The 13,548-nt window shown below is 38.4% G+C and overlaps 1 protein-coding gene across 4 annotated transcripts in view; it reads right to left on the bottom strand.

Moving 5' to 3' along the window:
• The window catches only part of DNAH3 (dynein axonemal heavy chain 3), a 194,028-nt gene that overhangs the window by 51,070 nt on the left and 129,410 nt on the right, over window positions 1–13,548 (bottom strand). For all 4 annotated transcript variants that reach the window (XM_082670865.1, XM_082670866.1, XM_082670867.1 and 1 more), the window contains 3 exons: window positions 8,160–8,263; window positions 5,703–5,997; window positions 3,966–4,145 (listed from right to left, as the gene is read on the bottom strand). In XM_082670865.1, the coding sequence (XP_082526991.1) occupies window positions 3,966–4,145; window positions 5,703–5,997; window positions 8,160–8,263 (579 nt within the window). The remainder of the gene's footprint in view (window positions 1–3,965; window positions 4,146–5,702; window positions 5,998–8,159; window positions 8,264–13,548) is intronic.

The raw sequence follows: 13,548 nt of genomic DNA, 5'->3' as shown, positions 1-13,548 counted from the left end.
TCTGGTAACAACCATTCTACTTTTTGTCTCTGTGAACCTGAGTACCTCATATAAGTGGAATCATATAATATTTGCCCTTTTGTAACTGGTTTATTTCACTAACATAATGTCTTTAAGGTTCATCGATGCTGTAGTATGTCTTTATTTTTTTTCTGATGAAAAAATTCCTTCTAATTTTTTATTTCTTAAGGCATTACTGATTGTATTTATTCTATTTTTGCTCCTTTTAGTTTTGGCTTCATTTCTAAGGTAACTTTTTTTCCCTAATTCTTGAGTTCCATCATTCAATTTCTAAGTTTTTCTAATTCTGATTTATGTCATTCTTTCCTGCCTTGTATTATCTCATCAGTGTCTTTCAGATTATTTTGAAGTAATAGATTAAAGTTTTTAAAGTATATCTTTCTGTTGTGCTTTTGAAGTAGGGGTGTTTTTTTCTATTCTCTTCCTTCCTACATTAATTTTTATGAAACATGACCTCAATACTTTTCTTTGCTCATTTTTATATATGCAATTAGAGAAGGCTTGACTCAGATGCCTTTTCTAACTCCACAAAGTTTCCTTTTCTGTTGATTTCTTAAGTGTTCAAAAATATAGTGACTTGCTTTCTGAACTTTCCTGCCTCTGTTCCTCTCTCTCACTCCCATTTTGACCTTCTCTTTCCTTTGTTTCTAGTAATCTTAACTTGCTCAATTCTGATTCAACTCCAGTTTCTCTTCAGTGTAGGGTCTCACCTTGTATGGGAGACCTGGGTTGTTAGTTTAGAGAAATCACAACCGGCTATAATGCTCTAGTCCCTCAGAGCTCACTGCACATTCACTGTGCTTACTTGTTATTTGAGAAGGTAAAAGTCCTGCCAACTTCAGCTCCTGTTCTCAGATTGGCTGCCATGCTTATCAGTGAATACCTGTTTGCTACTTTGGGGTTCAACCATTCTCAGGTCTGTTAGATGTCTCAATACTTCCCTCTGCTTTCTCCCGCACAGAGGCAGATAACATGTGGGTCTTGTAGCTGCCAGTGGTTTGTTCCCACCAATTGTACTTTAGAATATGTGGGGAATACTCTGCCAACTAGTTTTGTTGTAAATGTTGTTTATAGGTTTTTGGTTTTGCTATCTAGTTGCTCTGTTTATGGGAATTTGGGAAGAGCCAAAAATGATGATTCTGGCACAGCTGCTGACATTTTTCCCAAAACTCTTTTCAATATATATATATGACATTTTTTTTAAAAGGAAAATACATATGTCAGTACATAAGTATTATTTATATATATATATATATATATATATATATATATATATATATATACTCCACTATACTTATGTATTGACATATGTAGGTTTTTCTTTTTAAAAAAAAAAAGCCAGAATAATATTTTACACATTGATCTGGAACCATTTACAGTTGTGTGAACTTGAGAAATTCACTTACTCTTTTGATGATAAGGATACTAATAGTACTTAATGTTTGTTAATGTTACCTAAACCCAGATCAGTCTTCTGCCAAGCCATACTCTCAGCCACCACACTACACTGCCTTGAGCTTCAGGTTTCCCATCTCAGCCCTGAAAGCTGGCAGCTGGTCTGGCAAATATCAGCTAGGCTGTTAGTTCTCCACTGAACACAATTCCATTAAATATCCACATCAGACGAGGTCACTCCCTAGCTATGATGGAACAAGACAGAAACAAGTTTGCTCTGAAACCATGAAAACTTCCCCCCTAGCTAATATGAATGACTCTACTTCTTTACCAAGCAGAGAAAAAAATTAAGATACCCACTCATCAAATTGTCCCCACTTCCTGAGATTACCCAATCCCAGAGTCCCTGGTTCCTTAAGCCTTTCCTCACATCACCCAGCACAAGTCCATTTAACTCTCTTACACCAGCCACTCTCATGGTTCTCCATGCTGTGCAGACACCCTTTCTGCAGCTAATTAATAAACCCAATTTCACTTGACTACAGATGTGTTCCTGGCAGACTTTGGGCACTGGTTTTTATTATAGGATCTTTTCAAATATCATATATGTGACATAGCCTGAAAACTGTCAACTGCTGCACAAATGTTAGTAATTACTATTTCCATGATATGTACTGGAAACAGATATTCCCTTTTGAATAGATCTCCACCCCCTGCCAGTTTTATTGAGATATAATTCACATATAACATACATAAGCTGAAGGTTTACAACATGATGATTTGATGCATATAGATATTGCAAAATGATTGCCACAATAAGGTCAAGTAACAATTCCATTGTTGCTGTTGTTGTTAACTAGAGTCACCATGCTATACATTAGATTCCCAAAACTTATTCATCTTATAACTGGAAATTTGTACCCTTTGACCAACATCTCCCCATTTCCCCCATCCCCTAAACCCCGGCAACCACCATTCTACTCCTGTTTCCATGAGTTTGGCTTTTTTAGATTCCACATGTAAGTGATATCATATAGTATTTGTTTTTCTCTGACTTATTTCACTTAGCATAATGTTCTCAAGGTCCATCCATGTTGTCACAAAGGGTAGGATTTCATTCTTTTTTATGGCTGAATAATATCCCATTTTGTGTGTGTGTGTGTGTGTGTGTGTGTACATCTTTATCCATTCATCCATCGATGGACCCTTTGGTTGTTTCCATGAGTTGACTATTGTGAATAATGTTGCAATGAACATGGAAGTGCAGATATTTCTTCAAGGAAGTGATTTCATTTCCTTCAGATATACCCAGAAGTGGCATTGCTGGATCATATGATAGTGCTATTTTTAATTTCTTGAGGAACCTCCTACTGTTTTTCATAGTGGCTGCACCAATTTACATTTCCACCAACAGTGTACAAGGGCACTTGTTATCTCTTGACTTTTTGTTAATAGCCATTCTGTCAGGTGTGAGGTGATATCTCACTGTGATTCTGATTTTCATTTCTCTAATAATTAGCAATATTGAACATCTTTTCATGTGCCTGTTAGCCATTTGTATGTCTTCTTTAGAAAAATGTCTATTCGAATTCTCTATCCATTTTCAAATCAGATTGTTTGTTGTTTAGCTATTGAGTTGTATGAATTCCTTACATATTTTGTATATTAACTCCTTATCAGACAGATGGTTTGCAAATATTTTGTCCTATAGAATGACTAGGTCTTAGAGAAAAGTAATATACCAAGTTCCTCTCCCTCTCACTAGTGAGAGAAGTGTTGAATTTATAGATGCCAAGTGCCTGAGATCCTGTTATACTCAAACCCAAGGCAAAGGTACCCCTGGACTCTATACTTGAAGTGGAAGGTGATGGGTTTGTGTACCCAAGTAAAATCATCCTGCTTATCTTCCTTATTTTACAAATGAAAAAGACAAATGCCACAGGGGAGAGCAAGGCCACAGAATCTTAAGTCTGGAAATGGCATTAAGATTATTAACCAAGGATGTATCTCAGGATAAAAGTATGAAAATCTGTAGACCTAGATGGATCAAGTTGCACCTGAAGCAAAATATATTCCTGAAGTGTTAGATGACAGGGGAAAAAATCTTCTTTATTTGTTTGTTTATTATCATTATGATTTTCCTTAGGCCACTTTGGGTTAGGTGTTCTATCTCTGACAATCCAAAGAATTATGAGAAACACAACAGGTGAATCTGTCGTGCACCCTTAGTTGAGAACCTCTGATCTAGCCTCCCTCCTGGAACACATGCTGTCCACACTGAACTCCCTTCTTCATGGGACTCTCTGTTCCTCTATCCAAAGACTCCGCAAATCCTCTTTTCATCTTCCCATCCTATTTCATACAACTACCAACATGAAATATTCAAATGACACTCCTTGAAGCTAACTCAAGTGTCTCTGGCTACAGCCTAAACACACCTTTCTCCACCTTCCGTCAGGACGAGTACCCTGCACCAACCCTCCATCCATGAAGGTGGTCTGGCTCTGCAGGGGGTGGGTGAAGAGTAATGAACTCTCTCCTTCACGTACCAGTAATGTCATTTCTTCCTCCACCAGGGGGGCCCATGGCTGTCACAAGCAGCACATCAACGATGTCCAGCTTGTTTGTGTCCTTCTTGTCAAACCAGTAACCGTGGTCAATCCATTGCCTCAGGAGCTCAATGGGGGGCTGGGCCCCATACACCTCTTTGGCTGGCATGTTGAGGTCATCTGGGGAAAGAAGCCATGGCCACAGATTGTAAGTCTATGGGATCCTTTGCTCTCACAGGAGGTAGCAGATGATTATCCCTCCATGGGAGAGTCTGTGCCCAGTTGTTACATCCTCACTCTAGGCAGGGCTCAGCCAGTGGACATTCTCACCATAATGGAAGAGCTTTTCCTGGGTTCTGGGCTCTCCTGCTTTATTGACAGATTGGCATTAACAAACAGACATTTAATTTTTTCCCATATTTCCTCCAGGGTAGGGACTGATTTTCTAAAATAGCATATTGCTCAGTCCTGGCACATAGAAGGCACTCAATAAACTCCAATGAACATTGATTAAATGCCCAGTTTTGTGTCACGTAAGATTTTAGGAGTTTTATACATATTATCTCATCTAATCAAAATAATAACTTTATAAGGAAGAGAGTATTACCTTTATGTTAAAGGTGAGGAACTGAAGGTCATGGAATAGTATGCTTAGGGTTAAAAAGTGAGATTTGGACCTAGGTCTGTTTGGCTGCAAAGCTTAATCTGTTTTTGGATATACCATAAAAATAGGAAGGGAGAAAAGATTGGAGGAAAGGAGAAAGGGTGAAAAGAAAGGGAAACAAAATAGGATCCCTGCCTTTAGGGAGCTGTTACTAATTGGCAAGGATATAAATACATGCAACATTTACTATCAATACATGAATTTTAAAGACAGGACATGAGATAACCCAGAAGGGCAGGGCATTACTATTACTAAATGAGAATTTTATGAGTCAGCAGTAAGAGAGTGGAAAAGATAATGTATTTGGCACCAAGAAACCTGGTTTTGGCTCGTGGTTCCAGAATTTTCTAGATGTTTGACCCTGAACAGGGAATGTAACCTCTGGAGCCTCAATTAACTGACTAGTAAAGTGATAATGGTGGCTAATAAACTGATGGGGCTCTGAGGCTCAAACAAAATAAATGAGGAAGTGCTTTGTAAACATAAAATCCTGGGAAAATTCAATGTGCTTATTTCACAAATATTTATTTAGCAACTATTATATTTCTTCACATACTGATAACATATTTATCTGGCACATAATGGAATAGAAGCTCATCACAAAGTGTGAGTTGCTTCTGGAGATGCAAGAGGGCAAACACCACAGTCCCCTTCTGGACCTAACTGCCTCTCACTATAAAGTAACTTTGCCTGATCCACAGGCTCAACTTCATTCCAGGAGAAACTGGGATCCTCCCTCAGGCAAAAAGGCCTGGACTGTGCCTCACTTACTGAAAAGTTGGCTTATAGTACATGGTTAACAAATACTTGGTAATGAATGAAGGAAAGGACAGGAAACAAAAAATGAAAGAAGGAAGAGAGGGAGGGAAGGGAAAGAAGAAGGGATGGAAAGATGGAAGGAAGGAAGGAAAATAGGAGGGGAGGGAAGGAATGCTGAATTATATTAACCAGAAATAGTTTATCTCCCAGAGAGAGTAAACGGACTATACAGTGGCTGTACAAGGGGAGATTCTGTTTTGCTGCAGCTTAGAGTAGAAGAATGTGGTGTGTCCAGATGCAGGCCAATGCCTTACCCACAAATACCACTGCTTTCTTCCCTATGGGAGGCCCAAAAAGGCCCTTCCGCCGTCGATCCAGCTTGGACATGATGATATCCTGGGTCTGACTGGCTGAAGTTCTGGCAGAGAAATTGATGAAGTTGGGCAGATAAGTATTTTTGGGAAGGCGGAAAAGGAAGTTGTTGGTGATGACTGATTTGCCAGTGCCCGTGGGTCCTACGAACAGCATTGGAATCTCATGGTCCAGGTAGGTTTTCAAGAAGAAGGACTGCCGGGCTGTTTCCATTGTGGGGATGATGAGTTCTGAGACCTGTGCCACAAAGACATGGTGAGTCTTGGTACTGAGCCCAGGAGATTGGGTCTTGGAATTCAGGAGACTTGGGTTCTATCCTTACTATCCGTTCAGCTCCATCTCTTATTTATCTTTATGATTTTGAGTATTTTACCTCTCCAGGGGCCTTAGTTTCTTCATCTGTAAAATGGGGATAATAATGGCACCTAGTTCACTGAGCTGTTTTGAGGATTAAATTAAATCTTGCACGTAAATATGGGCATTTTAGAGATGAGGAAACTCTGTTTTAGAGATGAGGAAGCTGAGATCCAGAGCTCACTTACACACCAAGTAAGTGGAAATGCAAGGATTTTAATTCCAGCTTGTCTGATTCCAAGGTTTATATTCTTAACCACTGAAATGTCATATTATAAACACCAATTACAGTAAGGATGGGTCTATAGCTACTGCCGTCTGAGACCACTGCTCTGAACCAAGCTGACTGCCTTGCCCCAGGAAAGATCCACCTCCCATACGCCACCTATACTGCTTGTTCAGGAAGGGTTAGGTGTGACCCTTGACCCCCATTCCCTGTGCTTGTTCCTCATCTGCTTTTCCTAATGCTCAGATTCTTGCTTGTTCCTATTAACTCTTTTTCCAATATGGAAACTGCAATACTATTCCTGGTATTCAGGCTCCAATTGGGCTCTAAGGGCTTGGTCTTGAGCTCCTGGAATCCCTATTACTTATCTGTCTACTACTTAAATGTCTAGACTAGAAGGGGCTAGTGAACATGGAGCCACTGTTGTGCTGTTGTGCAACTCTAGGGAGCACCATTCACACTATGGTTTATGTAAATGGTGCCTCTAAAGCAAAACTAGACCATGATGCAAGTGGCACCAACACGGACTGTGCAACATGGTGGCCTTGTGTATATTGGTAGACAAAAGTCTTGGCTTCTTTTGATAAATAATTTGATCAAAGTAAAAGGAGCAGATAGAACAAAGGAATTGAAGGGGTGAGGAAGAGAATTAACAGGTGTTGAGCTATGGATGTTTTGCCTCTGTTATTCCCTGCAGCTTTCCTAATAACCCTCTGAGGCAGGTATATTATTAGCTCACTTTTTCAGATGAAAAAATTGAGACTGGAGGATGGCTGGCTAACTTGTCTAAAGCCACATAGCCAGTAAGTGATACTGAATGCAGAACCAGGTACCAAGACTAGGAATGTAAAGCAGGTTTTGTTTCTTAGATTTTTATTTTCAGGGGCTAGAACAATTTTTTGACAAAGGAAAAATTCCCAGCAGAACTGAAATATTTTCTGCATTGGACTTTTATTTGTATGAATCCAGCAAGATTGCAAACCCCTGGAGCTCTGGTGATGAAGCTCTTTAAGGAGAATGAAAGTTTAGGGCCTCAGTGCTGTGGGGTTCTTTACAAGACAGCCTCCAGGGTGTGTCCTGAACTCAACACACATTCACTCCTGCTTACTGCACCCTTTTCACAAGCAGCTGTGCTCCTGTCTGCTGTCTGACTTTGTCATCAGTATTTCCACTCTCCCATCCACCTCCTACTACTCTATCTGGGGCCTGAACAATCTACAATCACCCCCAGAAAGATAAATTATGTCCACTAGATAACTGCAAATAGAGGCACGAAATTGCACATCTGGAAAAAATTTTCCACGAGGAAATGAGCAGGAGTTGTAGGTGAACTGTCTGCTAACCAGAAAATCTATTAATCAATACCCATTTTTCTGAGAATTCTGATTAAAGAAATCTTTCTCTGGGGATTTTAAAGAAAAGGCAAGGATCTTTTTGGCTGAGGTATCTGAGAGGTGGACTGATGACCGTCTGGCATTATAGACAGTGATAATAACCAGAATAGCAGCAGCATAATCTAGCACACAGTGTGTGCCACAAATTCATGTATAATGTCTTCAATCCTTGCAGCCATCCTTTAGGTATTTTTTTCTGCTATTGTGTAGTTGAGTAAATTGAGGCAGAGAGAGTGAAGGCTGAGTAAGGAATCTGGGACTCTCTGATTCTAAAGTCCATGTTTTGAAGGCTCAGTCCAGCTCATGTTTGAACCTTTTCCTAAAGTAAGTTCTTAAAAATGCTAACACAGACCTGCTGTTAACCTCTCCACTTTGCTGAATATCAGGTCATTACCAAAGTTCCATGGCCAATAACTCTCTTTTACCTTTGCATTTGCTGGGATATTTTCCTCCTCTTTGGTGATATACTCTGTCCATGTGTACCAATGTCCACCACCTTGCTTGAGGAAATAAAAATCATAGATGCTTCCTGTACCCAAAGAAATAGAATAGGTTATTAGTACATCAGGGGTTTACATTTCATATTTGAGGTATTTAACTACCTCAGCCATAGGCATCTGAAATGTATAACTACCGGTACTGGCATAGTTGTGTAATGGTATAACCTGGAACAACACCTTTTAAAGGGTAATAACTTTATTATATGTATAAAAATAATAGGTGCTAATTATACAAATAATTATTCTTAATAATATAAAGAGGAAGTATTGAAAAGAACAAAAAAGGAAGAAAACAAATCGCTCCAAATCTCACACCTAGAGATAAATTTTGATGGGAACCCTTCCAGTCCTCTCTCAAGACACACAAACATATTAAAGATGGAAGTATAGGTAGATGAAAGAAAGGATTTTATTAGAATAGGATCATTTGATATTATATATCATACACTATGTATATATATATGATTTATATTAATACAACATAAAATATAATTATATTTTTATATATTACACTATTAAAAATAAAAACATTAAATCTAATTTTACTTAAATTAGAAGAAAAGGAGACTAAAATGAAACTGAAGGACCTGCTAAACTTCAGATAATCATTATTCACTACAAGAGATACTGGTTCCTAAAAGTGGTTTCTTTTTTTTTTTATTCAATTGAGGTATAACTGACAAATAACATTATATTAGTTTCAGGTATAGAATATAGTGATTCAATATTTATATATACAGTGAACTGATCACATTATAAAATTATATTAATAAAGATTGTATATATAATATATAATGCATGTAATGTCAAATGATTCTATTCTTATAAAATCTGTCACTATACATAGAATTTTTTTTCTTGTGAGGAAAACTTTTTTTTTTTTTTTTTTGTGGTACGCGGGCCTCTCACTGTTGTGGCCTCTCCCGTTGCGGAGCGCAGGCTCCAGACGCGCAGGCTCAGCGGCCATGGCTCACGGGCCCAGCCGCTCTGCGGCATGTGGGATCTTCCCGGACCGGGGCATGAACCCGTGTCCCCTGCATCGGCAGGCAGACTCTCAACCACTGCACCACCAGGGAAGCCCAAGAGTGGTATTCTTATGTCACATTTTCTTTCCTTCAGAATGTTGCAGACCATTGTTCCAGTGTGTTTTCTTGCATTCTAGGTTGCTGTGTGTAAGTCTGAGGCCCATCAGATATTTCCACTTTTATTGATTTTTCTTTCCTACACAGATGCGGATGGAATCTCTTTTATCCTGGAAGTCCAATAATTTAATCATATTATTTCTTTTGGTCAATTATTCTGGATCAGTTTTTCTTGGAATACAGCATACTCTTAAAATTTACAGAAGCAGTTCTTCATTTTAGGAAAAATTTCTGCATTTATATGTTAGTATATGTTGTCTACACTATTTATTGGGTTACCCACTAAAGGAATTAGCACTGTTTGGTCTCCATTTCAGTCATATTCTTTATAATTGCTCTTAGACTTCATCTTCTGTAGCAAGTGTAGTTATCTGAAACCTTTCCTCTAAGCCATTTGTTAGCTGTCTAGACTTGTATGCTTTATTCCTTGCTGGTTCTCATTTATTAGATCATTAATAGCATTGTTTAGATCTCAATTTGTTTCTTTGGTTTCTCAACCCCTCTTTTTCTCTGATTCTGCGGTTTTATCACCTCATCTACAAACTTTAAAATGACAGATTTATTAAGATATAATTCACACATGATATAATTCACCCATTTCAATTGTACAATTCAATCGTTTACTAAAAAACATGTATGTATGAATATACTAATATTCACAGAGTTGTACAGTCATTACCATAATCAATTATAGAACATTTAATTGCACCAAAAAGAAACCTCATACCTCTTAGCTGTCACCTCCCAAATCCTCTTCTCGTCCCTCATCTCCCCACATGCCCACAACACTAGGCAACCACTAATGTACTTTCTGTCTTTATAGATTTACTATTCTGGACATTTCATATAATTGAAGTCATCCAATAGATGTTCTTTTGTGACTGGCTTCTTTTACTCATCATAATGTTTTTAAGGTTTATCCACATTGTATCATGTATTATTACTTCATTTCTTTTTATTGTTGAATAATGTTTAATTGTATGGATATACTATATTTTATTTATTCATTCATCAGTTGATGGGCATTTGGATTGTTTCCACTTTTTGGTCATTATGAATTATGCTGTTATGAACATTTGTGTACAAGTCTTTGTGTGGACATCTGTTATTTCTCTTGGGCATATATCTAGGAGTGGAATTTCTTGGTCATATGGTAACTCTATGTTTAACTTTCTTTTGTTTGTTTAACTTTTGAGGAACTGCCAAATGCTGTTTTCCAAAGCTGCTGTACTATTTTACATTTCCATTATAACATGTGAGGGTTCCAATTTTCCCACATTCTCACCAACACTTGTTGTTTTCCATCTTTTTTATTATTCTCATTGCAGTTGTGAGTTGGTATCCCATGTTTCTTTTTTTTAAAAAATTAATTAATTTATTTATTTTTTTGGTTGTGCTGGGTCTTCGTTTCTGTGTGTGGGCTTTCTCTAGTTGCGGCGAGCGGGGGCCACTCTTCATCGCAGTGCACGGGCCTCTCACTGTCACGGCCTCTCTTGTTGCGGAGCACAGGCTCCAGACGCGCAGGCTCAGTAGTTGTGGCTCACGGGCCCAGTTGCTCCGCAGCATGTGGGATCCTCCCAGACCAGGGCTCGAACCCGTGTCCCCTGCATTGGCAGTCAGACTCTCAACCACTGTGCCACCAGGAAGCCCCGTATCTCGTGTTTTTGATTTGCATTTTCCTGATGGCTAATAATGCTAGTAATGTTGCGTTCTTGTCATGTGCTTGTTGGCCCTTTATATATCTTCTTTGGAGAAATGTCTATTCAGTTACTCTGCCCATTTAAAAATTGTGTTATTTATCTTTTTATCATTGAATTATAATACTTCTTTATACATTCTATATACAAGTCCCTTATCAGATATATGATTTGCAAAAGAAATTTCACCCGTTCTGTGAGTTGTCTTTTCACTTTCTTGATGTTGTCCTATGAAGCACAAAAGTTTTTAATTTTGATGAAGTTCAGTTTAACTATTTTTTCTTTCGTTGCTTGTGCTTTTGTTGTCCTAAGACATTGTTGCCTGTCCAAGGTCATGATCATTTGCACCTATGTTTTCTTCTAAGCTTTCATAATTTTAACTTTTGAATTTAGATCTTTGATCCATTTTGAGTTAATTTTTGACTATGGTGTAAAGTAGAGGCCCAGATTCATTATTTTACATGTATATATTCATTTATTCCAGCACCATGTGTTAAAAGGATTATTCTTTTTCCATAAAATTATCTTGGTACCCTTGTCAAAAATCAAGTCACTATAAATATGAGGGGCTTATTTCTGGACCCTCAATTCTATTCTGTTGATCTATATATCTATCCCTTTGCCAGTAGCACATTGTTCATCTATAAATTTTAAAAATTAAATTTATATTATTACTAAGTTCTTGCAACACAAATAATTTATGTTTCTTAGGTCATGTTTTTCTTTTAGATTCTCATTCTCTGTCTCTGTCTCTTTCTTTCTGATGTTCTTACTCTGATATAATCAGGTAAAATCTTGACATTTTCCCCACCATTATCTAGGGTGAGTTTATTTCCCTCACTTTCTTGGCCACAATTCAAGGACTGGTGTGTGGATTTCTCTTCTGTAGCCTGAGGGTACAGGGGTTGGGTAAAAGGAAATACTCAGTTGCCCTTGCCAGGAAACCTGGGCTTTGAACTCTCTTTCTAAAATTTGGCCAATTTTCCAGAACCATGGGTCCATCCCACTCCCACGCCAGTTAGAGACATGATTCACTCCTGAAAAATTCAGCTCACATCCCCCACTCAGCATGGAGCTCTGGAAGATGCAAACCCTGGTAGTTTCTCCCACTCCTAATAAGGTCCTACCAAATTATGGAGGGGTTTCATGCTCAAAGGTTTCTCTTAGACATTTTTTTTGCAGCTGCCCAGTCACCACTGCCATCTGCTTTTTCCACACTGGTGATTACCAATGAGAACTCTCAGAATTTTGTCAACTCACCCCCTTTCCTCTCAGCATCACTTTTAGAAGGACAGCGGGGTTGTGGGTTCTGGGTTGAGAGATACAACATGCAGGATCTTTTGTTTCTCTCCTTATCCTCTACCTCTCAATGTTTAAAGAATCAGGCTGTAACTGGGAAATTTTTTAGGCTTAAACTGTTGTTATTGTTCATATCATTATGTATTATAGGAGAGAGTTTCTATTATCCTACGTCACTGTGCAGCTCTACCTAGAAGTCAATCTGGTACAACACTTTTAGAAAGCAATCTGGCACTATGCTTACAGAGCTACAAAAATGTCTCTAGTCCAAGTCAGAAATCACATTCTGGGAATTTATCATAAGGAAATAATTCATAATGAAAATAATCTCTCTACATGAGTACACAGCACCATCTGTGATAACAAAAATTTGAAAATAATTTACATGTCCCACATTAGAAGACCAGTCAAAATTATGTCTTATAAAATGAATGGAATACTTTGCAGTCATTAAAATGATAATTACATTATTTACAAAACAGAAATAGATGCACAGACATAGAAAACAAACTTATGGTTACCAAAGGGGAAAGGAGGGGGGAGGGTTAAATTAAGAATTTGGGATTAACAGATACCACTATATCTAAGATAGGTAAACAACAAGGACCTACTGTATAGCACAAGGAACTATATTCAATATCTTGTAAAAACCTGTAATGGAAAAGAATCTGAAAAAGAATAGCCATAGGCATATAATGTGTGTTTATATAAATATATTTATATATATATAAAACTGAATCAGTTTGCTGTACACCTGAAGCATTGTAAATCAACTATACTTCAATTAAAAAAAGAGAGGGACTTCCCTTGTGGCACAGTGGTTAAGAATCCGCCAGCCAATGCAGGGGACACGGGTTCGAGCCCTGGTCTGGGAAGATCCCACATGCTGCGAAGCAACTAGGCCCGTGCGCCACAGCTACTGAGCCTGCGCTCTAGAGACCGTGTGCCACAACTACTGAGCCTGCGTGCTGCAACTACTGAAGCCCACGCGCCTAGAGCCCGTGCTCTGCCACAAGAGAAACTACTGCAATGAGAGGCCTGCACACTGCAGCGAAGAGTAGCCCCCGCTTGCTGCAACTGGGGAAAGCCCGCGCGCAGCAACAAAGACCCAACGGATCCAAAGTAAATAAATAAATAAATAAAATAAATTTATTAAAAAAAAAAAAGAGAGAACTA

Source organism: Grampus griseus, assembly GCF_964374135.1.
Source record: "Grampus griseus genome assembly, chromosome: 14".
Taxonomy (NCBI): Eukaryota; Metazoa; Chordata; class Mammalia; order Artiodactyla; family Delphinidae; genus Grampus; species Grampus griseus.
Note: the sequence above shows the minus strand (reverse complement) of the source record. Positions and strands in the feature narration are given on the sequence as shown.